Source organism: Monopterus albus, unplaced genomic scaffold, assembly GCF_001952655.1.
Source record: "Monopterus albus unplaced genomic scaffold, M_albus_1.0 scaffold20.1, whole genome shotgun sequence".
Classification (NCBI taxonomy): domain Eukaryota; kingdom Metazoa; phylum Chordata; class Actinopteri; order Synbranchiformes; family Synbranchidae; genus Monopterus; species Monopterus albus.
The window spans coordinates 3,163,364-3,189,020 of NW_018127900.1; the positions used below are offsets into that span (position 1 = coordinate 3,163,364).

Genomic DNA, 25,657 nt, shown 5'->3' on the forward strand with positions numbered 1-25,657 from the left:
GGCATTCCCCCGGAGGAGCTGGAGGAAGTGTCTGGAGAGAGGGAAGTTAAAATCTATTACCCAGAAAACTATCAGATAACCGTAACACTCGTTGTTCATATTCTAGATAGACTTGATTTTATTAATGGGATAATTATATTAATGGGATAATCACATAGCCTACTGTGTCTTGTCATAAGTAGAAGACAATCTGAAATGATGTTTTATGACTTTTTGATTAGATTAATATGATAATGAATGATCTTTCAGGATCATTCATTGGTATTACCCCCTACAGAGTGTATCTTACAAAAATTTAATATTATGTTAATGTCAATTGCTCTGCAAATGAGCTATGCGCTAAAACTATATGTAGTGTTTCTTTTATCTCTTTAATGCAGTAGCTATTTATGTTGAATAGAATAAGTCTATAGCCCGTCACCCAGAATAGAAGACTAAAATAAGTTGTTGTTGTTGTTTAAATATGACACTATGACGACGACAGCGATGACTATATAGTCATGTTTACCTGGTTCATAATGCAAAGCCACTACTTGCAAACCCTTCTTAGATTGTCCCTGCTGTGTTGCCGTACTGCGGCTTCGCCAGTTGTTCGCCTGTTTCGTTGCTGAATATCGCCTTGTAATACTCGGGTAAATATGTCTGTAATGGGTAGTAGTACAAGAGGGTTTTATTTCAACACAGTCCTGTCGCTGGCCCGTTCTTTGGCTGCCCACCGCCCCGCACCTGTGGAAAAGGTGAGGAAGGAGACAACTGAGTGAGCTTCGAAAGACTTGTGATTTGTATTAATTAGCTAACCTTAAAGCAACAGGGTTTATCCAGGGTGTAGCTGCGCTTCCGCACAAGCGGTGGTTTATTTTGATTACTGTCGTGGCAGTCAATATAGTATTTGACCTGTTATGAGCCACTAAAGCTAGGCATTATCGACAGCGGTTTCTCAGGAATAGAAAAAGAGACTAATGCCAGAGAAAGTGTCGTCGCTGCTTGTGAGGCGCTTGTTTCTGCATCAGACGTGCAGAGAAGTCATGTTTGATCAGCACTACAGTCAAACAGGTTTAGGTCGAGGCGAAGGTCGAGGCGGATGCAGGTCTCTCATTGTGCTTTATTCAGCATGATAGACATTTATTAACCAGTTTCAAGGATTATAAGATTTAAATTTTGAGTGAGTTTGAAAAATAGCTGTAACAAAGTGATATTTAAATTGCATGGAAACAAATAAAAATACACATTTCGAGGTTGTCACCAATACACAGAGGTTGAGTATCAAGTATTGCTATTTTATGAAGCATGTGACTAGTAAGTATCAAAACTCACTATTCAGAAATGCAGTCACCCTCAAACTGTTTTTTTTTTGTAAATAAAACACTGCAACACTACACAATTTAATTTTCTTATGTACTTCAGTTGTGTAACTACATATAAACTGCTACAGCAGACTAAGATCAGTACCCAGATGTGTGCTTATCATTAGCCTGGACTGTCTGATTTCTATCGTAGTTTTTAAAAGCATTTTTATTTTATATATACATTTGGTGAAACGATCTCTTTGTGCAATTTCAGGTCCAGAAGCTACAATGTATGTGTCCACTGGAAGTCCGTGGTGTGTTCACTCTAGATATGCGTCGCAGAGATGCTGTTATTGCACTAGCTGTGTTTCTGGTGGAATCTGGGTTACAGGTGGGTAGTGGTCAGTAAAAGGTTAACACACTAGGTATATTTTATCACCACTTTAAATATCTTTAGGCTTTACTTATTATAATTTACTTAGGTTTTTTACATAAGGATGTAGTAGGATGATATATTGTATTATTGTACAATAGTAATGTTGTATTACTATAATAGTATAGTTTTTGGCTTTTGCTGCCAACCTCTCACAGGACTCCACATGATAAGATTATTCCCATAATCTCAATAGGCTGTGAAACCCTTTAACCTCATCACACTGAGACAAAGGGTGGACAACGTCCTTCCATCTGATTATGTAGAGATCGCTTTTCATTGTTAAAGTAGCATTTGATATATTGTAATTTCTTTGACCTAGATATGTTTTGGTGTCAGAATTAATAATATCTCATATTTCCATTTTATTAATCACTTGTTAGGCAAACAAAAGTACTGCTTGGTGCCAACAAGTGTGTTTGTTTGTGGTGTGTAATGCTTTACTTTTCTCCGGCAGCACAAAGACATACTTGTTTCCTACTTGCTGAGCCTATTGAGAGGCCTACCACGGGTCCAATGGATCGAAGAAAGCTTGGGAAAGAAAGGAAAGGGTAAGAACAGTCATCCTATATTTTCCTTTTTGTTTTACAATGACACTTAAGTAACAGTGCAATAAATAATATTTGTAGTTATTCTTACTTATTTTCAATACTGTGTCAACACATTCTGAGATAGTATCAATCTTTTATAAAATAAACAAGATAGGGGTTTCAGTTTGTTAGAAAAAATTTTTATTTCCCAGATATGACATTGGAATAACAGTGTGAACTAGAGTTTTTCCATTCCAGTAGTTAATCCTCTGTTACATAGTATTTCAGGTTTGATTAAGTTTAAACTTATTGAAGAATCTGTCCTTTTCAATGTGGCATTTAATTGTAGTTATTTGTGTTTTTGCTTTTTAGAATTTCTCCCAGTTGCGGAAAACTTTAGCTTCTGTCTAGTGACGCTTTTGGCAGATGTGGCTCAGAGTGACCCAGACTCCCGGCAAGAGGTCAGATTAACAAATTTTGATAATATATCATTGTTTGGTTAAGATGCATTGTGATTAAGTGCTAAATTAGTGTTTCTGTTGTTCTCCTCCAGATCTTGAATGCTATAATGGAGGTCATGCAGGCATTGCACGAGATGTGCCAAACACCTGATAATCATGACAAAGGTACACACGCACATACACAAACAACAAAGTGCATACCATTAGTCCTTCAAAATGAAAAAAGCTCCAATGAAGCTCTCTTGTCTCCAGTCTATCTGTGTAGGTATATTGTCCCCAGCCTGCTTGGCATGACTCGAGCATTTGGACGCTACAGCAACACAGACAAAGCACTGTTGTCCAGGTTATTCCCCAAAGATTCCCCCCAGGCCCGCTGCATCACAGAGGAAACAGAGGGAGTGCGGCGCAGATCTTTCAATGACTTTCGTTCAATCTTGCCATCCTCACTACTTACAGTGTGCCAGAGTGATACTCTGCGCAGACGCACCAGCGCCAACCCAGATTCCTCAGCAAAGGTGTGTGTACAAAATGTTATGACAGAGCTGGTTTGTGTGTTCTGGGTGATGCTCACACGCTTGGGGATTTTATTTTACTAAAAAAGTCAAAGAGAGAATATTTTTGATGACTTTGTTATGTTTGATTGGTGGTTAAATAAATGTTCTGTAATGTGCTATCTCATAGGTCAGTGCAGACCCAGGAGGCCGCTCACCCTGCTCTCCTACGACCCCTGGTCCACATTATTTTGAAGGTAATACTCAAGCTACTTTAAGTTGTGTTTGACAAAGTAAACATGGATTCTGTCAGCTCAGCCTAGTTCATCAATGCCAGTGATCAGCATTATGTATCACCTAGGTACTTACATATATTTTAGCCACACTTGTATGTATCCTGAATGAATGATATACATTTAGGTAATCTGCAGACATGTCTTACTTACTGTAAACATACAGTAAAGGCATTTTAATTTGGGTGAAACTTTTGTCGCTTGGTAACGCATACTATTCATCCAGTGCTTATCCCATTCCCTTGAAGTCATTTCTCTGTACAGTTTGGATGGGCACTCATCCTTATTGAGATGCTCAGGTGTGGCACAGATTTTTTTAAACATTACCATTAACATAAACTAATATATGTATTGTTCTGGTGTGCAACTTGTCATGTTTTTCTATGTCCTCTGATCCCTTTCATTTCAGGTGCCTATCTTCCAGACAGTTCTGCAGTAGACCCTGGCTACTATTTCTCCACAGTCAGCTCCAGTTTCTCTGTGTCTCCTTTATTCATGGGTGAAGGGGAATATGAGGTGGAAGTGCCAGTTGATCTGCTCCGACAACTCCTTGACATGGTACCAGTTTTACCAAGATATTGCTTCTCTTGTCTCCCATCTTACATAAGTGTATTGCATCTTCAACAGCTGTTGATTTACAGGTGAAGAAGTTTGTTTCCGACCCTTTTTTGAAAACTTTGGACGCCACTCTGACAGAAGTTATAGAGGTAACTACTGTATGCTGCATAACCACTGTCTGCAAAAAAATTGAAGAGTTCAATGGTTAGGTTAAATTTGTGCTATTACCAGTTAAATAATGTTCTTTGTTATTGTATGTTCTGTTTGTTGTGAAGTCTAATCCTGGAATCAACCTCCATTACAAAACCTTCAGTGACCCTCTCTATGTGTGTGTGTTCAAAATGCTGCGGGACACACTGTACTACATGAAAGGTAAAGCATCATAAGTGGCTTCTATAATTTACAATAAGCCACACAATCCTACTGTTGTTTGTAGTTCATTAAATAGACTGTTAAATGTTCATACTCTCTTACTCTCCCTTATGTCTCTCAGCCTTGCAGCCAGCATTTGTACGCGAGGTGCACGACTTTGTACTGGAACAGTTTAGTAGCAGTCAGTCAGAGCTGCAGCGGGTACTTCATGACACGGGGGCGTTGCCAGGGGAACAAAGCCCCCTCAAGCTTCGTTGCCAAGCCAACGCTGCCTGCGTGGACCTCATGGTGTGGGCTGTCAAAGATGAACAAGGTGATTAGAGCAGAGCGTCAGCAGAGCAGATGTCATCATCAAAGGGGCACTGGATGTGTTTATGTGTACTGGTTATATTACCTTTCCTTGTTGATGTCTTTTTTTTTCAGGAGCTGAGAATTTGTGCATGAAATTGTCAGAGAAGCTGCAGTCAAAAACCTCTAGTAAAGTCATCATTGCTCACATGCCCCTGCTCATCTGTTGCCTACAGGTATAATACTACAAAGCAGACAGAGCACCGAGATACTAGCTCAGATAGAAGGTATTAGATCTTAGGTTGAAATTGCATGTCTGGATTTGAAGCTGATGAGGTCCTGTGTGTTGCAAGTCATTTTAAAAAAAATTATTTATTGGGTATTATTATATATTATAAAATTTTCTCTGATTGTCTTCCTCTCTGTCGCAGGGCCTAGGCCATCTGTGTGAGAGGTTTCCAGTAGTTGCTCACTCTGCCACAACCTCTCTCAGGGATTTCCTCGTGGTTCCTTCCCCTGTTCTCATAAAACTCTACAAGTATCACAGCCAGTACAGCGCAGGTACAGATAAGCTCAACCCTCCCATATTTGTACGCATGTATGATATTGTTGTAAAATATGCCATGGCTCATAGTAAGGGTATTGCTCTTCTGGGTATTTTGCAAATAAAGGTAGTTTGTGGTTAATTTGAAGATTAAATTGCTTTAAGTCTGCACAGAAACAGTGTTCACAGTTTTGGAGCCTGATTTATGGCAGCACCACATACCATTTGAGGTAAACTTACAACTACTGTGTGTAACATTTTCCTAAAAATATCAGTGTTTTAACAGTACATCCAGCAGGGACATTTGTTGTCCTATGAGCGTGGTGGCTGCTGATACAGGGACAAATATGCATCAATAACAGCATCATTATTACGTTGGGCTCTCATGCATCACTGATCTGAATCTAAGTGTTCACTGTTGAACAGGTACACATACAGACAATTGGAAATACACTTCAGGCTACTGATTTTTCTGCCCACACTGCCTCTTCATAGATCAGCTACCAATCTGTCAAATTATAAAACATACTTTAGTCACTACTTTCAGTCTTTGTTTTTTGTTCAGGATCATATTTTTAATGTTTTAAATTCTAATAGAATTTAAATAAGACTAAATTAAATACTTTAATTCAAAGCTGCTTGTTTTGAATTCTGCTGATGATGCTCTACCTTTGTGCTGTTATCATTCTTTATTAAGGCACAGGAGAAATCAGGATAAATGTGACCAATGAGCATTCTCAGCCCACCTTCAATGTCATGTCAAACAGGAAAGACCAGGCATCCATGTATGAGCAGCTCAGAGACATTTCCATTGACAACATCTGCAGGTCAGACGCAAACACCTGGCACAACTGTGATTGGAAAATAAGATTTTTTATGGATTTTTTAAAAAACATCTTTGTGTATGTTTTTTTCTGTCTCAGAGGCCTGAAAGCTGGTCAGACTATGGACCATGTGATAGTTGAGGCCTTTCTGGCTAGTCTGTCCAACCGTCTTTACATTTCACAGGAGAATGACAAGTAAGTGACATTTCTAGTTGTGCCTTGTAGCTCAGGATATTTTAAAGTCCTTGGTCCTAATGAGCAGCTACTCTACAAATAAACCTTGTCTTTCTGCCAGGGATGCCCATCTGATCCCAGATCACACCATTCGAGCACTGGGCCACATTGCAGTGGCTCTGAGAGACACTCCTAAAGTCATGGAGCACATCCTACAAATCCTTCAACAGAAGTTCTGCCAGCCTCCATCACAGCTGGATGTACTCATCATTGACCAGCTGGGATGTATGGTCATTACAGGAAATGTCAGTACAAAGTCAATGATGAATCATATTTAGTCATGCCTCCATAATTTGATATATTTGTATATATGGTTGTAAAGGTTTATTATATAAACACCAGCTGGATCAATCAAAATAATAAAGTATTGATAGAGTAAAAAGAGTGTAGATTTATTTATGGCAAAAAAATGATTGGTGAGTTATTACTGTTGCTTAAATAGAAGAAAAGTAACCATTTTCTTATCCCACAGGGCCTGACACTCTCTAATTACTGTAAACATACTGACTGCCACTTTCTGTACACTGTGCATTAAGAATAGGCTCCAGTATTCCAGCTGACACACCACTGGAGTGTAATGGGGTGTTCCTGACAGCCAGTGAACCCAGAGTGTGATAGACTGTAATTAACAAAGGACTACAAATGGATCTGACCTTATTTAGCAGATACAGATCACTTACAAAATCCTTCGCTCAGTCCTCAGACAGATCTTGCATGTTTACTCATGGTATCACTAATAATGGGATTTTTAGTTTTTGGAAAATTGTAAATGTAAGTAAGTAGACAATTAGTAAACAGAAAAGCATTTTTCATTTTATCTTGAGTTAAACCTATTGGTGCCTGCACAGTCTTACTCCCCGTCTGTCTTACAGCAATACATCTATCAGGAGGTGTGGAATCTGTTCCAGCAGATCAGTGTGAAGGCCAGTTCAGTAGTCTACTCGGCTACCAAAGACTACAGAGATCATGGCTACAGGTCAGCATCTGCTTTTCCTCTGTTCACAGAATTTTCAGTTGCACCAGATCTGGAATATGTGATTAATACAAGCAAAAAAAAAAAAAAAAGTACTGCCTTGGCTGGAATTGTGTACATTTATGTGAACATGTAATATAACTGTGTTTAACGGTTTCCTCCATCTATGCTCTTTCCACCAAAGACACTGCTCTTTGGCAGTGATAAATGCTCTGGCCAACATTGCAGCCAACCTGCAGGGGGAACAGCTGGTGGATGAACTGATGATGAACCTTTTAGAGCTGTTTGTCCAACTGGGCCTGGAAGGAAAGAGAGCCAGTGAGCGGGCCTCAGACAAGGGGCCAGCACTGAAGGTACGTGCTTACATGCACAAACAACCAGAGCAGCAAACTGATGACCGCCATCTTGATACATTCATATTTGTGGTTTGTCTCCTGTAGGCATCAAGTAGTGCTGGAAATCTTGGAGTCCTTATTCCTGTGATTGCTGTGGTGAGCATTATATGTCTGTGCTGTGTATTGCCCCTTTAGAGTCGATTCCTTTTAATTTTCTAAATGTCCAAACAGCACAGTTAAATGATCTACGTGAGTATTTGAGTTCTTACAGATAAATCCAATCTGTTAGTTAGTTTTTAACTCTGAACAAATATTTGCCCTGCTAGCTGCAGTACAAACATCTGCTTCAGTAGTTCACTACAGATATTTTTGTTTTTGCATATTTACTTTTTTCTTAAAAGATCAATTTTGAGCCAGCTAAGTAATAGAATAATACAATATATACAGCATTTACTGAAAAGCATTTACAAAATCTTAGTACCAGTTTGTAGTATTTTATTCAACCAGTTGAGATAATAAAGTTTTAAGTAATAATAATGTAATGTAACAAGTTTTATTCATAGAAAATCTTATCTATTGCGTCCATGGTCTTTCTGCAATTATTGGAGTACAACATGAGGGTAATGACAGATACGTAATGTCCTTTTTTGAAAACACTTCCCCACTAGCCTTATGGCAAAAGATAAAATAGTAACAGACAGATATCAAGCATTCTGTAAGAGGCTATATACACATAACGACTCATTACCTGATGTTACATTGACATATTGTACTAATAGAAGTAACTGACTATTAAACACAACACCTCAGCTATTAAAGCCGTAATGTTTGAGTTTAATTCAAACTTAGTTGAAAGTTTTCACTAAATAAAGGCTTAAAGAGTAAATAAAGAGTTGAGCTCTTTAGCAGGACATCTTGTTCAAATTTAGCTCTTTGAGGGATTGACCACTCGGCCCATGAACACAAGGCAGCCTGTGCGGTGCTCGTAGATCAGGAAGAGGAAAGGGTGATCCACGGTGAAATGGATTTGAGACGAGAGGGGCATGAAGCCCACCTGGGTCAGAGCAGCGGCTTCTGTCCCCTCTTCATTCACAGTGATAGTTCCTTGGTGCTTCAACTGCAGAGGGAGATCAGAAGGCATAAATCGTTTCGAATTATTGATTGCAGTTGAAAAGGTGCCATTTGTTTGGTTATTTTTTGGTAAAATAACAAAATGGTTTAGTCCCCCTCACCCAGTTCATGGCAACCTTTTCAGAGGTCATTCCAGTGAAATCTCCGCTCTCCTGGAACAAGTCAGTGAGGCCCATCTCCTTCAAATTTTCAATCATGTCATAGTTCTGCTCCAGTTTAAACCGAGGGACCACAACCTCACGAGTCCTGACAGCAAGGCATAACAAAGTTTCTACATGGTATAGCTTTTACATCTTTACTAGGTCGGTAAATATTTTCAGCATCAAGCCATTAACTATAAAGGACAGCGTTCATGTGTGTGTGTGCTCTGTCAGCTACCCATTCATTCATGTGTTGGGAGAGTGCTGCTAACCTGTTTGTCATGTTTGTAAGCCACTTTTTGACAATGGTGGGGGAGATCTCCTGCTCCAAGGTCCTCATGCCAGCGATCTTTCTAGGCAAGGCAATGAGCATGCTGATGTTTCCCGTGTATGGGAGCTAAAAATAAGAAAGTTTAGATCATTACTACACAGCTCAGTTGACTTGTTCATAGGACAATATGCATGTTTGTCAGGAAATTCTTGTTGGAAAAGCTTGGCGCTCTTCAGACACCAAGTTAAATTTTTAAATGACTGTGAGGCCACCCACATGTAGGATGTCACAGTCTAGCTCGTGGTCGGCAGCAGCCAGATAGTTTCCCTTGTTGGTCATCATTGGCACACGCACATTTGTTTTTTCGTTTACTCTGAAGTTGCGATAGTGAGTCATTTCTTTGGGGAATTTCTGTTCCCATGTACCTGTTCATATAAATAAATAGGGTCAAAGTGTGCGGCTCAAGTAACCAAACAGAGCAGACAGGAGTGCTATAATTTTATTTTCCTCAAAGTTCCACAGTATTGAAATTATACACAATAAGTGAAAAGTATTGTGTCTTTATTTTCACTGACCTTTGAAGTACAGGTAGTTGAGCAGCATTAGCACCATATTTGGGTCCACGCTCTTGAGTGGCTCCCTGATCAGCCCTTTGGTCAGCTTTTGGATGCGACTGTTGGCCTTGTCCAAAAAGGCAGGATCCCTGAAGTCCGCTGACTGCGGCTCTGCGAAATAATAAGCTTTTGTCTCTGCACGGAAAGCTTCTTTCACCGAGATGTCCTTCTTTACGTAGACATCGTTTACTGATCGCAACGTGTAACCAAAGTTCCTCCTGAAGAGCCTGTGTGTCTGCTTCCTGAAGAGCTTGTGCACTGTTGTGTTGTCATAGTGATAGCTAACATTGAGAAATTCTGCGAATCCCAGAGCTTTAAAGATCTGATCATGGGTTCTAGGTCCTGCTCCTAAAGACATCATCCCCATAGCGATGGAGATCCCAGCAGGAGCTAGCAGGATGTTGTCGCTCTGGTTGACATGGTTACGAAGACTACGATAGAGATTAAAACCGAATTGAGCGTTGACGATGTTGAGGCGTTGAAGGCGAGACTGACCCTGGAACAACCGTATGAGTCTGGCACGACGGATCTTTGGGTCAGAGGGCTCAGCAAAGATGTCAATGTCTGGCGCTGGTGTGGCAATTTCATCTATCTCATCCCCTTCACTGAAAAACATCATAAATTCATCATAAAGCAATTTCAAAGCAGAATCACTTTAAATTTGTAGCTGCATTATAAATAACAGTTGATTTTTATGTGTACATGTGTTCTATATATAGATGGAGAAACACTCATATGCACTATATCCTCAACACTGATGAGAAAAATGCCACCAATTCAAGTGTATAAATATTAAGTTAGACCTTCCATATGAAAATATTTTTACTTCATCATTTTATATCCAAAGTACATTTTTCATTAAATCTATGAGATGTAAAAAAACTTTAGAACATACGTGTAGTCGTCGCTGCCTGCAGCCAGGATCTTATCAAAATCAATGTAATCTTCATCCTCAAAGCCTTCAAAAACTAGGTCGTTAGTGACGGTGTTTTCTTTGTGGAACTCTAAGGGAAGGGCCTGAACATCCACCTCTGGTTCAAAGCCTTGGGGGTCTGGTTTAGGGTCGGCGAAGTGAGGGCTGAGTTCTTTTATGCCAGCCAGGCATGGACTAACCAGCAGGCAGGCCACAGAGATGACGGTGATGAACAGCATTCTGAGGCCTGAGGCAGAGGACATGTAGACTTTTATTATGGCTTAGTTAAGGATACGATCAACATTTAGCATATTTGATTAAAGCTAAAAAAGGAAAAATGAAGTTGCCTTAAAAACAGCGATAGTCTGAAAATGTCTTACCGTTAGTGTGTGCTGATAGGAAGTGTTGTGTTGCTTCTGTTTGCTTCTGTGAGCAAAGAATTGAATACAAAACTGAACTTTGATGTGGGCTCCTCCTGAACAAATAGACCAGATCAAACAGACCAGAAAGTGCTGTGACTGACTTAAATCTTTAACTCTTCACAATTCAGGAAAATTTCATATTAATTAACTATTACAGGGTTGCAGTTGTGCGTTTATATCATTGGCATGTGTTTGTTTTATTATCGTGCAGAATGTCCCGAGAGATTTTAGCTGTTTGTGTTGGAATTTACATTTAACAAAATGTGATCATTTGTATAATGCAATATTAATTGCCCACATTTTTCACCCTTGTCCATTTTTCAAACTCACAGTTGACCAGGCGACTTCCGCCAATCAAAGAGGCCAAGCCCCGCCTCCAGAAACTGTTCAGGGACTTCTGGCTGTACTCTGTTGTGATGGGTTTTGCTGTGGAAGGATCAGGTGAGGAAGAGATGAACCGAATTCAGTACGCCACATGTTTAGTTGAAACCTCTTCACATAAAATGAATGGGACTTAATATTTAAAGACACACTCCCTAATTCTGTTTTAGTGGCTTCTCAAGTCATGTGATTTCTTCTCTGTCCACTGTTGATGATTGAAACTGACCTGCGACCTGTGTGGGGTTTCAAAACATCAAGGTGCCCGCTGTCTTCATTTGAGGGTCACAGATCCTCTGTTCTCAGACATCTTCACCCAGGCTAATGCAAGAAGAGTTAGAAGCAGTGGCTATGTACAAGTGGTGAATGTACCTCTAAGTAATTATGGAGAATTATTTTGCGTTTTGATGTATGATATGTCCTTTCAGGGCTTTGGCCAGAGGAGTGGTATGAAGGTGTGTGTGAAATTGCCACCAAGTCTCCTCTTCTCACCTTCCCCAGTGGAGAACCTCTTCGCTCTGAACTGCAATATAACTCTGCTTTGAAAAATGACACCGTAACACCAGTAAAGTGTTTGACATCTAGACATTTTGTCCTCCATTAAAGTATTTGAAAGTCTTCTTATAACAGAAATGCCAGAACTAATCTTTAGATCGCCAATTTCTGTCCTTCAGGCTGAGTTGAGTGAGCTGCGGTCAACCATCAGCAATCTCCTCGACCCCCCTCCTGAAGGATCTGCCCTCATCAACAAGCTAGACTTTGCCATGTCCACGTATCTGCTCTCAGTCTACAGATTAGAATACATGAGGTCAACTTCTTTGCACTTAAAAATCCAGCTTACATTTGTCATTTTTTGTTACTGTTGACATTATTCCTTAATATAATGAGATCAGCTCATGTGACTTTGTTATGTTCACTTTCATCCTGCACTCTTTCAGGATGCTGCGATCCAATGATCCTGACAGGTTCCAGGTCATGTTCCGTTACTTTGAAGACAAAGCCATCCAGAAGGACAAATCTGGTGAGTGCTGTTTGTCCATACACCTTTGGCTATCCTTTTCATCAAGCTGTGTAATTCATTGTTTTTGTTTTTTTTTTTTTATCTGAGCAGGCATGATGCAGTGCATTATTTCTGTTGGCGATAAGGTGTTTGATGTCTTCCTCCAGATGATGGCTGACAAGGTAGATAGCATGGTTTCTCAAACTTTTGAATAATACCAAAAAAAATAGCTAAACTCTGGACATTTTAATAGATAGTGTTCTTCACTGAATATAAATCAAAGTGCTCTCTTATTTTAGCCAAAAACCAAAGAGCATGAGGAAGAGTTAGAACGACATGCCCAGTTTTTGTTGGTCAACTTTAACCACACCCACAAGAGGATCCGCAGAGTGGCAGACAAATATCTGTCTGGTTTGGCTGAGACGTGAGTAGAATCATTCAGTTACCTTGTCTGCTTGATATACTGTACATATTTCTCATTTCCCTCTGCCTCAACCAGATTCCCCCATCTGCTTTGGAGTGGTCGTGTGTTGAAGACCATGTTGGATATTTTACAGACACTCTCATTGTCACTAAGTGCTGTAAGTATCAGGAGGAGGCAAAGTACAACACAGTACCAGGTTGAATCCCTGTAATGAACAGAAACATCTAAAGATTTTCAGATGAAATTGTGTGGAATATTCTTTTGTGGTGCAGCTTTTAGTCAACATCAGTAGTGTTGTGTGATGGAACACAAGCAGAATTTTAACCATTTTTGTTTGAAGTGATTGTTATAAACCCCAGGGATGCATTTAAATTGGTGCACCCCTACAATTCACTTGAAACAAACTTCTTCTCCGTTTAATTAGGACATTCACAAGGATCAACCATACTATGACATTCCAGACACCCCCTACAGGATCACTGTCCCCGACACATACGAAGCCCGAGAGGTGAGCTGGTACTGTTATCACACTTGGAACCACTAGAGGGCAGCACCATAACACAGTAGTGATATTTATCTTGCTTGGTCTGAGCTCTTTGTGAATGGTTGAACCCATAAATGAAACTGTGTAATATATAACATAAATAAGCTAATTAAAATGGCTGTATTTGATGTGCTTTTGTTATAATATTTATAATAGAAATTACTGAAATAGAACTAGATTAATTTTAGCATTTTGTGCAAAGCTATATTTCATTGAAATTTGTTGCCCATCAGCCCTCCTGTACTTCATAAATAATGTGATATCTTTATTTCCTCATCTTTTATTAGAGCATAGTGAAGGACTTTGCTGCTCGTTGCGGTGAGATCTTGAAGGAGGCGATGAAATGGGCTCCTTCAGTCACAAAGTCCCACCTACAGGTCTGTTTCTTTACCTTTATGTTTAAGAGAGAGCCAAAATAGAATTAATTAAAGTGGAAAATTTGATTGTAGCTATTATTTTCCTCTAACAAACGTAGGTTGCACTGAAAGTACAAGAAAAGTCACCAAGTATCTTTCTTTCAAAACCTCTTCACACTCTCTCTCTTTCTGCCCATTTCTATCTGAATGTTGTGTGTAATGCAGGAATACATGAACAAGCATCAGAACTGGGTTTCAGGATTGTCCCAGCATACTGGCCTCGCCATGGCCACAGAGAGCATACTGCATTTCGCAGGCTACAACAGACAGAGTACTACACTAGGCGTGAGTCACAAGACACACATGTGGGCACCCATGCATGTTTATGATGACTACAGATATAATCTCATAAATGTTTGATTTACCCCAAATTACAGAGAGTCTGAATTTAGACTAAATGACATGTCCCAGATTAATGATGACATCAAAATGACTTTAATCCAGACACATTTTTTAGCGTTTAAAAACTCCAGAACTAATGTCAGTCTCGTACCTTAACAGCACTGTAGTGTTTAAAATATTATTTAGAGTTGCATCACCAAAAACCACAACAACACTGTGTTTTTACAATCCTACCAGAGATTCTTTTCTAGTAAATATTCATTTCTTAGAGTGTTCCTCTGCAAGAAACAAATGCTTTGTCACTTCTTGAGACATTAAGAAGCACACAGCACTTTTGTAACATACTTCAAACATCAAAACCAAAATTGTTCTCACAGGCTTGTTGAGTTGATGCTTATTAACATTTGTCCAACATTAATGGCTTTTTAACATAAATGTTGTGCCATATACCTGCTTTGTCAAAATCTTTGTGATTTTCTTGGCACTGAGCAAAAGTGTCTTGTATCCATTGTGCTGATGTGTTTTATTGGATGTATTTTATAGCTCTGTAAACACTGTGAATCTAGTCTAGTTGTTTACAGTATTGTGTCCATGTATGCATGCGTGCTAGTCTGTGTGAGACATTATTTTGCTTGCTGTGCATTTCTTATGTGTTCTTTGGCCTGCATTCTGCTATATCTGTCTTTTCATTTGCTTCATTTGTTGTATTTTGTCTTTATTAATCTGAACCGAACTACCTACGTGGTTGCTTGGCTGGTTTACGGATTTGCTGATTACCTGGTTACTTACCTGCAATGGACGGGTGGGTTGGTTAACTGGTTGCCCATTTGGCTAACTGGTTGTGCTGTTGCTGTCCTCCACCATGTGGCCAACCATAGGCTGCTTTCCCTCAGGTTGGTCTGAACACTAAATATAGAGACAGAGCTAAGGCATTATAGCTTCAGTATATTCAGAAGTGCTTCAGTACAGCTACGTGTCTTACTTTTCTAACTTGTGTGTGGCCTTAAGTGATGCCTAAAATTGTTTTTCATTAGACCACCCAGCTGACAGAGAGACCAGCATGTGTGAAGAAGGACTACTCCAACTTCATGGCATCACTAAACCTGCGCAACCGCTACACAGGAGAGGTTGTCTTAATGTTACCAATATTAAGATGATATGACTTTCCTAGACTCTCTGCATACAGTGATTCTGATTGGTCTGTTTATGCGTTATTTAGGTGGCTGGTATGATCCAGTTCTCAGAGGCGACTCACAGCCAGTCAGACCTCAACAAGCTGGTGATCCATCAGGTGACCAGTGCTCTGGACAGACAAGATCCAGAGGCCTTCACCCAGACCATGTTCAAGATGGCTGCCTTGCTTATAACTACCAAAAGTGAGCAGCTCTTCATCATTTCATTTTATATATTGATTATTTTCAGCATTAGAGGAAATCTTTATAATTTGGTTAAGATACTTTTCTCTATTTTGTCTTTCAGACTGTGATCCGCAGCTCCTGCACCATCTGTGTTGGTCTCCTCTGAAGATGTTTACAGAACATGGCATGGAAACTGCCATTGCATGCTGGGAATGGCTCCTGGCTGCACACAACGGGGTGGAAGTGCCAGTATGTGTATTGAACACGAATCATAAAATCATATGAATAATTTGTCAAATGAATATCTGTGCTGGTTTGAGATACATTGTCTTCTCTTCTCCGTCTGCCTAGTTCATGCGTGAGATGGCAGGAGCTTGGCAGATGACAGTAGAGCTGAAAATGGGTTTGTTTTCGGAGGCTAAAGTAGAGACCGGCCCTCTGGCAGTGTCAGAGGAGAGTCAGCCAGCACCTTGTGCACCTGACGTCATCCCTCACTTCCTTTGGATAGAGGTTAGTGGTGCTGAGACATAAATTGCTGCTTCGTATTTGATCTCTTGTCCTTTCTATTGCCTGTTTTAAACTTGAATACCCAGAAATCATGTAACCTTTATGCACATGTTTACCAAGCCACTGGGCCACGATGCTGTAATGCTACACTAACAGGACAAAGAATAATTTGCATGTCTCTCAAATGTGAATCATATAATTGTACTACATCAAGCTGTCTTTGAACGGTCCTGTTGTTGGAGTTTGTTCAGGAGAAAGTTAGTTTTTCTCTGTTTTTCTTAAGATTATCCACTTCAGGCCAATAAAAGAATGTATTATTTTTTACATGATGTAGATTGTAGCTTGCATTTATCATAAAATGGAGTTGATGTAATCATTTTAGGCTTATAATGTTGGAAACTGTCGGCACTTTAGTCCTTGTTTTTGTTCTCCTTCCAGTTTCTGGTGCAGAGGTTTGAAATAGCCAAGTACTGCAGTGTTGACCAGGTGGAGATCTTCACTGCCATTTTGCAGAGATCCCTGTCTCTGAATGTCGGAGGACCCAAAAGCAGCCTGAACCGACATGTTGCTGCCATTGGACCAAGATTCAGGTACTTTGTCTCAGTATTAATGCAGCAAAGTGGTTCAGTCTTCAAAGCTGTAATAATCCAGCTGTGAGAAATGCCAAATCCTAAATTCAATAACACTGTTGTGTCAACACTTTGCTTTATTTCAGATTGCTGACTTTGGGGCTGACTCTTCTGCACGCTGATGTTGTGACAAATGCCACCATCAGAAATGTGCTTCGAGAGAAGATTTATTCCACTGCTTTTGATTACTTCAGGTAGAATAAATTCAAATCTGTTTTGTTGGCAAAAACAAAAACTCTGTTTTAACATGATTTAAAGCTGTTTCTCTGGTGACTAATATCTGTCTTCGTGTAGTGTCACTCCCAAATTTCCCACTCAGACAGATCAGAGGCTGAGAGAAGACATCAGTATAATGATCAAGTTCTATGCCAGCCTACAGTCTGACAAGAAGTATCTGACTGCTAGCCAGCTGGTTCCTCCAGGTACAGCAGTGAGAAAAGAGCGACCACCCTTTTAACATAACTGTATTGTTATTGCCTCTGTAATCTAAGAATCTAAAGTTTGTAATCTCTGATATTCTACAAATTCATAAACTGAAACTGACCAATTTATTGGGTAAATTAAGTGTATTTGTCTTTGTGTAGATCCCCAAGACATGTCTGTGAACTCCCTGTCTGTAATGGCGGTCACAGACAGCCGGAACAGTCTTGATGCAGCGGTGGGTCAGAGGCAGCAGGTAGCTCAGGGGTGGATCAATACCTACCCTCTGTCCTCTGGGATGTCTACTATATCCAAGAAATCAGGTAAGTACTCACAGGATGCTGAACTGTTCTGTGATTTATCACACTGTAAAGCCACAGTTTTTATTCACTGATTAGGTAGAACAGAGACGTTTGTTCTGTATTGTTACTGATGTATTGCTCCTGTACTGTTTCAGGACTGTCTAAAAAGAGCAATAGAGGCTCCCAGCTGCACAAGTACTACATGAAACGCAGAACACTGCTACTGGCTTTACTGGTATTTACCTTAAGTGTTTAATAGTTAGCATATGTGGTTAAAAAGGTGCCCTGGATAGTCGAGTGATTTCGGCGAACGCCTATGTGCAAATGTACATTGGCATGCGTCCATAAACCCTTGTGGCAGGTCTCCCCCCTTTTCTCTCACCCCTCTTACCTGTCTGTCTCTTAACTGCACTATAGAATAAAGACTGAAAAGGTGGTAAAAAAAAATCTATTTAGTAAATCTCTTACTTGGCACCTCTTGGGTCACATTACCTATATCCCCCTCTCTCTAGGCCAGCGAGATTGAGCGATTGACAACGTGGTACAACCCATTGTCCACTCAGGAGCTTGCTATTGCTACTGAACAGTCTGTGGAGACCAGCATTGCTAACTGGAGGTCCAAATACATCAGTTTGACAGAAAAACAGTGGAAAGACAACGTCAACCTGGCCTGGAGCATAGCACCTTACCTTGCTCTGCAGCTGCCTGCCAGGTACACTGAGAAACAATACACATTAGATTTTATCAGTATAAATCAACCATTGTAATAGATTTTGTCTTGCAAATGTGGAAATTTCAATAACAGAATCACAAGCCAGCAAACTGAGTTTTTAAGCCAAAACGTATGCATTTCTTCACATTGCTTCCCTCTGTTATAGCTACAATTTCTACTTGGTTGAAGTTTATAACATGACCAGCACAGTTTGTCTGGACACTGGACACATAAAGTGATTCACTGGGCATGGCCTATTCAATTTTTTATTTGTCTTTCAGGTTTAAAAACACAGAGGCCATTGTCTCTGAGGTGACTCGTCTAGTGCGAATGGATCCGGCTGCTGTGTGTGATGTTCCTGAAGCAGTCAAGGTGACGTCCTCCGCCTGCTGTTACAAACCAAGGATGACGTTTAAATCTGCAGTTTTTTTTTGTTTATGGAGCTTCATTACTGTGGTTTCTTTGGAGGTTCTTCACTAACCTTTCTTTTTATATAAAATTTAGCCATGTTACTTTAAGTAAATTCTTGGATTTGAGATCAGACCATCTTTTTAATACATCAGTTGTGCACCTTTCTCCTTAAACACTGAATAAGTAAGAGCATCCCATACATCTTTTTTGTTTTATTTCATATCCACTACTGATGCTACTAAGTATGACAACTTATTTGCTGTTCTCCACTTTGTAACTAGTCAACTTTTTTTTGGTTTGGAGTTGGTTGCTCCACTGTCTTTAGATTTTTGTTGTAGTATTCCTGGTTTTCTCAACTTCTCTTTTCCTTTTCACAGCCCTGCAGTCCCATGCCCTTTTATGGGCGTTGGCAGGGCATTAACCTATTCTAATTAGGACTGGCCTGCGCTTTTAAGTTATGGACACATGGGGTTCATCAATATAAGAACACAGCTGTGAACAATTCTGTGGTTTAAGAACACTTTCATGAATCTGATGTAGACTTAAGACCTTTCTTAATAACAACCTACAAAGAAATTTAAGAAAACACGTGGGAAGATGTTGGTGAATGTGGCCCAAAGTTTTTATGCCTCTGCGCTGGTGACAGCCTCGGCTGGAGGCATTATGTTTTTGGATTATTCATCCATCTGTACAGCCCCTTCTTGTGAACAAGATCTCAGGAAGGCCTTGAGGGGATTTGTTCAGATTTGGCACAAACATCCACTTGGACTTCAGGATAAACTGATTTGATTTTGGTGGTCATGGGTCAAGGCCACAGTGACCTCACGTCTGTCCCATTTAATTTGACTGGTTTTCAGAGGCATACAACCTCAAAGCGGTAATTCCAGTTGTTACTTAGTCTCGCAGTCAGAGTGGCCATATACAGTACTAGCACATGAGAAATTACGGTGGTATTGAAGTAATTTCTTTCCCTCCAATTGCCCCCAGTCATTTTCATTTAGTTCTACCTGGCTGAACTCCTAATGAGCCTTGTACCTGTCTAAAGAGTAAGCAAGGGGAGCAGAGCATGGCTTTCCCCAAAGGCCACTATAATTTGACAGATGATCCTCCTTGACATCTCAGAGTTGTTTATTCCAGTCACTTTAGTAACCAGTAAACACCACTGCCTCTGGAGGCTAGTTAACACACCACCAAGTATCATAACCCTTACATCAGATTGCAGAAAATAGAGTCTGTGATACATATTGCACATAGAGTAGAACCTGAATGTGAAAATGTTGGCTAAGGTGAATCTTTCTTTTAATTTTTTGACATATTTCTCTCTTTTTTTTTCCAGTTCCTGGTGACGTGGCACACAATTGATGCTGACTCTCCTGAGCTGAGTCATATTCTGTGCTGGGCCCCAGCAGATCCACCAACTGGCCTGTCCTACTTCTCCTCCATGTACCCTCCGCACCCCCTCACAGCCCAGTATGGGGTCAAAGTGCTTCGCTCCTTTCCTCCTGTACGCACACATATACAATACACATGTACACAATCATTTATCATATTTATTGGCTTTCTTTTGTTCTCTGTGCAATAAAATTACCATTGTTGCTCAAGTTGCATGCAGTATTACACCATCAGAACAGATTTTCATGAAGTTGGACAATAGTCGATCTTGGTACTGCATGCCGGGGTCCGTAATTTACACTAATATGCCTAATGCTGTAGCCTTCAGCACGGACTGATCAAACTGTAACTGATAAGCCCAAGAGTGTCCACATTTTAATTGTACACAGTGATAGTTATGGTATTTCTTTATTTTTCACTAGTGAAATATATGTTTTCTACTGTTTCCAGGATGCCATTTTGTTTTACATTCCTCAAATTGTCCAAGCCCTTCGTTACGACAAGGTAAATAACAGATTTTCTAAGTCAGCAAATGCATTTAAAGCCCTGTACATATGATTAAACTATCACAATCTTCTCTGTCTTTTCTCTTCGTGACTTCCTGGTGTAGATGGGTTATGTGAGAGAGTACATCCTGTGGGCAGCTCAGAAGTCTCAGCTGCTGGCTCACCAGTTCATCTGGAACATGAAGACCAACATATATCTGGATGAGGAGGGAAACCAAAAAGACCGTAAGATATGTCTCTTTTAATACATCTGTCCCACTCACACAGGCAGTAATATTAAATACAAAATGCTGATCATATCTCTTCTTGCAGCTGACATAGGTGAACTGTTGGAACAGATGGTGGAGGAGATCACTGGCTCTCTGTCTGGCCCAGCCAAAGACTTCTACCAGCGAGAGTTTGACTTCTTTAACAAGATCACCAATGTGTCAGCCATTATCAAGTATGAGCACATGTTTCTTTTTAGCACTGTAGGCTAACTATTGACAAGTAAAATGCACCAACATCTTGTATAGTCCTGTAACCTCTTCAGCATATAGCATCATTTTTATTTTTATTTTTCCTCCTCTTCTCGATTTCATTTCTGTCTCTAAATGTTCTCTCTCTGCTGTCCATCTTCACCTTCTTTATGTTTTAGTTTTTCCTCTCACTTGTTTTCTTCACAGATCCCTTCAGTTATTGTACCTGTATAACCCAGTCATAAACTGTGGGATGCATCAGCAGTAAAGAGAAATTTCTGAAGCTAAAACATTGAACTTTGTCAAAGGCCTCAAAGTAGCACCGCTAACTTTTCTGTTATTTGCTTATCTTGAGTGACACTACTCTCTAGGTGATATTTAAGGTGTTTTTGAAGTGATAACAATTTTCCTCTTGAGGCTAGATGTTTTGTTCTTTTCCCTGCCTTGCACCACCTTGAGCTGCTCCCAAAATCCCCTTGTTGTTCATTAATTTGGTCATCGGTTGCTTTACTGTCTCACTAATTATGCACTGGTCTGGAAGACCTTGTGCGCTGTGTTCTCCCTGGCCCTGATTACCTGTTGACGTGTTTGTACACTGTACAGTTGAGTACTTTTCTGACAGGTCCCATTATTGCTGGCCCTTACAAAGAGTGTTTTGTCAGTCAGTCCACTAGAGGCTGGTAAAATTCCCTTCTGCCCTCATTACAGCACAAATTGTAACAAGCCAAGGGAGAAACCTCTTCTGTCCCCTGACGTCCACTCTCTGTTACTCTTTACCCCAGTGAGTCTTTTCTGTGAACAACAGCAGAGCCTGGCTGTCACTTGTAGTCTGGAGTCATTCAGTGAGATACCCATGGACACTGTTCTTAGTAAAGTCAGTCACAGAAGTGTGACATCTGTGTTCAAGTTGTTTTTGTTTGTCTTCATCAGACCTTTTCCCAAAGGGGAGGAGAGGAAGAGGGCCTGCCTGGAAGCCATGTCACAAATCAAAGTCCAACCCGGCTGTTATCTTCCCAGTAACCCCGAGGCCATAGTTTTGGATATAGACTACAAGTCTGGGACCCCCATGCAGAGGTGGGTCTCAAAACCAACTTCTGTCACTCTCTGAAGAATAAAAAAAAATGTTCACAACTAAACATGAAAGCTTCATTGAATTTTGTCAAAAGCCCCTTTCTACAATTTGTGTCTTCATTTAGTGCTGCCAAAGCTCCTTACCTGGCCAAGTTCAGGGTTAGGAGATGTGGAGTCAGTGAGCTGGAAAAAGAAGGTACTGTCACTGTTAGAGGAACCTGCATTGGATTTTGTATCGCTAGAGTTTGTGCACAGACAATCTGTGTGTCATCACATGTTCCCCTCAGGTCTGCGGTGTCACTCAGATTGTGTGGATGAGGATAAGAATGAAGAGGAGGCCAGGAGAATCTGCTGGCAGGCAGCCATCTTTAAAGTGGGAGACGACTGCCGACAGGTCTCAGTTTCACACACCTTACATTTTACTTACCAGTGCTATCTCATATTCACATCATGAGGTCTTCACTTGGCTTAGCTTAATAATGTTTTCTCTAACATTGAGTTTTTTGTGTTCACAGGACATGCTGGCTCTTCAGATCATCAGCCTGTTTAAGAACATATTCCAGCTGGTGGGCCTGGATCTCTATGTGTTTCCTTACAGGGTGGTGGCCACAGCTCCTGGAGTGAGTTCATATAAAAGTTTTCTTCCTCTGTTTTTACTTCCTGACATGAATTACTGAATGCTCCAAACAAATCTTCCACTAAGATGATGAAACCGCTTCTCGTTCTTCCTGTTTCTGATGTTCCACCACAGTGTGGAGTGATTGAGTGCATCCCTGACTGCAAGTCTCGTGATCAGCTGGGCAGACAGACAGACTTCGGCATGTATGACTATTTCAGGAACCAGTATGGAGATGAATCCACACTAGCTTTCCAAAAGGTAAATATCTTTGTATAGACCTTTTCAATCATGAGTCACCTGTATACCTGTAAAATTAAACAATTTTTCTCAGTTCTCACATTTGCTAACAGTAAAGTAATACAGTATTCCTTACAATACTTTTCAGGCACGGTACAACTTCATCCGCAGCATGGCAGCTTACAGCCTGCTGCTCTTCCTGCTGCAGATCAAAGACAGACACAACGGCAACATCATGCTGGACAGCCAGGGCCACCTCATCCACATCGGTGTGTATTGTGTGCGTTTATTGAAGTTGATATGTACGTGTGTCCTTGAAGTCACAGATTGTCTTATGGTGCATCCAAACTAGACTTTTTCAAAATGTTCACTACATTTTTGAGACAATATTAGAAATATTGGAGGCCCCGGGGAAGACCTAGGACACGCTGGAGGGACTATGTCTCTCAGCTGGCTTGGGAACGCCTCGGTATCCCCCCGGAGGAGCTGGAGGAAGTGTCTGGACAGAGGGAAGTCTGGGCATCTTTGCTTAGACTGCTGCTCCCGCGACCCGGTTCTGGATATGCGGAGGAAGATGGATGGATATTAGAAATACAAAACTTTGTAAACCAGGCCTTTTATTTTGTATGATTTTGACTGCAGTCTTTGCCAACCCTTGTGTGGGACTGATGAGAAAGGATACAAACAGGGGCGCTTCTGGTGTCCCGCTTTTAGTGCTAGACCTTATCTTTATGTTGCACCTTGATACTGGAGCATACATAAAAAGGTATGTGTACGTGTTTGTGTGTTTTTTTTAGACTTTGGGTTCATGTTCGAAAGTTCTCCCGGCGGAAACCTCGGCTGGGAGCCGGATATCAAACTTACCGATGAGATGGTGATGATCATGGGTGGCAAGATGGAGGCAACACCCTTCAAATGGTTCATGGAGATGTGTGTGAGGGGGTACCTGGCTGTCAGGTGAGGATGTAGTAAGCGCTAAAGAATTTGTTTACTAAACAAAGATGGCTGACATGTAACATTAAGACAAGTTCCCCTGGTGAATCAGGCCCTACATGGATGGAGTGGTCTCCTTAGTCACCCTCATGCTGGACACTGGCCTTCCCTGCTTCAGAGGACAGACTATCAAATTGCTCAAGTGAGTCAGGCATGTGAATGTGCTAAAGTGAACAAGCAGTTTGAACGTTCAGTGTTGTTGCTCATAGTCTCTTTTGTTGTATTTAGGCAGCGATTCAACCCTGGTTTGAGTGAGAAAGATGCAGCTTCCTTCATCATTAAAGTCATTCAAAACTGCTTCCTCAGCAATAGGTCAGTATAGTTTACATATCTTTTTTTTTTACACACACATATCTATCTATTTATCTCTGTTTATATATATGTTTCTAGAAAGCATTGTTTACATTTGTCCCATTGTTCCTTTTTGTCTTACAGGAGTAGAACCTACGACATGATCCAATATTACCAAAATCAGATCCCATATTAAAGTTTGTGCCTAAGCATGTGCATATACTGGCTGGTACATTGGTGTGTGTGTGTGTGTGTGTGTGTGTGTGTGTGTGAGAGAGAGAGAGAGAGAGAGAGACAGTTTGCTCATGTGCCTTTGTTAATGTTCACCTCTGAAGATGTTGGTTCATTGTTTCAGCTGGTTGTTGGATGTTGCCATTTGTGTTTGCTTCAGCTTCTTTTTCCTCTCACCCATATTTTCTTTATATTGTTTGTTCCTTTATTTATTATTTCATGTTGAAATCTATGTTATTAATTATTACACTATTGCACTAGCATCTTGACTTCAGTGCACTTAGAAAAACAACTCTTGGTAATCTGCACGTTCAGTAAATACTTTATCAGGGTTTGTGCCAATTTTGAGTAAATTGTAATGTTTGTGAATGTGGATTCTTAAAGCTGTTCTAGATGGGGTTTGAAATGTAACTGGATACTTGAATTAGCTGAAGTATACTGGTTTCACTTCTAAGCAGTGTGGCCTAATCTGTTATCTCATAATTGACTGTATTACTGTGCTTCTCTTTGTAATGAACCAGTCAGAGTTCTTTGACCTGTGGCATGGTAACTTGTATTTAATAGTGAGACCTAACTGTGTGTTCATAGGTTACACTGTCTCTATTTTTGGGTTTCCATATTTGCAATTACCACAAGAGAAATGATGCACACAAGTTCTGGAAAACACTGGGACTGAGTTTTGTGCAATTAGCATTGCCAAAGAGGGTGGAATTATAATGCACGTTAGTCAGAGTTTTGTTGTTTGTGGATGAAGGTAAGGCATAGCTTGAATGTTGGGCAGTTGCATGAAGTTGTGTTAACTACCATGTAGCCTGTGTCCAATGTGGCTTTTGGTGAAAGTTATTTTAGTAATCCAAAGTGCTGTGCCCTACGTCCATATGGTTAGCTGAAGCCTTCTTGTAATGTTACTGACTGTATGTAAAGATTTTGCCTCTCTTTGTATATTTGTATCCATGGCTCATTTTGTCTTTTTCTATTGTCATGCCTTTTGAATGAGAATGCACATGATATTAAATCAAATAAAGGTCTATTAACTTGAAGACATTAATGTATTTTTCTTGCTGGTGGGTTATTATAACAATGTGCTTCTCAGTGAAGACATTTGTTGGTAATGTTCTTCAAGCGGCCAGCACTGGTGAAGTCAGGAACAAATCAATTCAATCAAGTCATTTTTGCTTGTTTGTTTTTGTTTGGTGTGGTGCATCAGAACTACAGTATGTCTGAGCACTTATAAAGCTATTAATGTGGAGTTTGTGCCACTGCAAATAGAGCAGTCATGAAAGTAATCTATATGTTGTACTAG

At 40.3% G+C, this 25,657-nt stretch overlaps 2 protein-coding genes across 3 annotated transcripts; one reads left to right on the forward strand and one right to left on the reverse strand.

The window, feature by feature from the left end:
• Positions 1 to 499: 499 nt before the first annotated feature.
• Positions 500 to 25,384, forward strand: pi4kab (phosphatidylinositol 4-kinase, catalytic, alpha b). Of its 2 annotated transcripts, XM_020593765.1 has the most exons (55): positions 500 to 737; positions 1,561 to 1,677; positions 2,177 to 2,270; positions 2,622 to 2,710; positions 2,803 to 2,875; positions 2,963 to 3,225; positions 3,392 to 3,458; positions 3,904 to 4,052; positions 4,136 to 4,201; positions 4,328 to 4,424; positions 4,546 to 4,737; positions 4,848 to 4,948; positions 5,144 to 5,273; positions 5,954 to 6,083; positions 6,180 to 6,275; positions 6,376 to 6,559; positions 7,187 to 7,290; positions 7,472 to 7,640; positions 7,728 to 7,778; positions 11,446 to 11,554; positions 11,920 to 12,056; positions 12,166 to 12,299; positions 12,430 to 12,512; positions 12,603 to 12,673; positions 12,791 to 12,915; positions 12,991 to 13,072; positions 13,340 to 13,423; positions 13,747 to 13,836; positions 14,041 to 14,160; positions 15,096 to 15,110; positions 15,252 to 15,344; positions 15,437 to 15,593; positions 15,697 to 15,824; positions 15,927 to 16,085; positions 16,521 to 16,672; positions 16,798 to 16,905; positions 17,006 to 17,133; positions 17,296 to 17,454; positions 17,589 to 17,668; positions 17,946 to 18,145; positions 18,427 to 18,517; positions 19,893 to 20,060; positions 20,399 to 20,452; positions 20,559 to 20,679; positions 20,767 to 20,896; positions 21,843 to 21,986; positions 22,109 to 22,179; positions 22,271 to 22,377; positions 22,499 to 22,603; positions 22,735 to 22,860; positions 22,988 to 23,108; positions 23,637 to 23,796; positions 23,885 to 23,974; positions 24,061 to 24,144; positions 24,268 to 25,384. In XM_020593765.1, exons 1-55 carry the CDS (start codon positions 639 to 641, stop codon positions 24,317 to 24,319), a joined length of 6,309 nt encoding a protein of 2,102 aa, XP_020449421.1. In that variant the 5' UTR covers positions 500 to 638; the 3' UTR covers positions 24,320 to 25,384. The 2 variants fall into 2 exon arrangements, with proteins under 2 accessions (XP_020449421.1, XP_020449422.1); XM_020593766.1 differs by lacking the exon at positions 15,096 to 15,110.
• On the reverse strand, positions 8,390 to 11,106 carry serpind1 (serpin peptidase inhibitor, clade D (heparin cofactor), member 1). Its single transcript, XM_020593767.1, has 7 exons — positions 11,072 to 11,106; positions 10,674 to 10,938; positions 9,740 to 10,383; positions 9,441 to 9,589; positions 9,166 to 9,290; positions 8,855 to 8,999; positions 8,390 to 8,739 (listed from the first exon to the last, which is right to left on the reverse strand). The coding sequence occupies exons 2-7, from the start codon at positions 10,928 to 10,930 to the stop codon at positions 8,548 to 8,550; spliced, it is 1,512 nt and encodes a 503-aa protein (XP_020449423.1). The 5' UTR covers positions 10,931 to 10,938; positions 11,072 to 11,106; the 3' UTR covers positions 8,390 to 8,547.
• Positions 25,385 to 25,657: the final 273 nt, after the last annotated feature.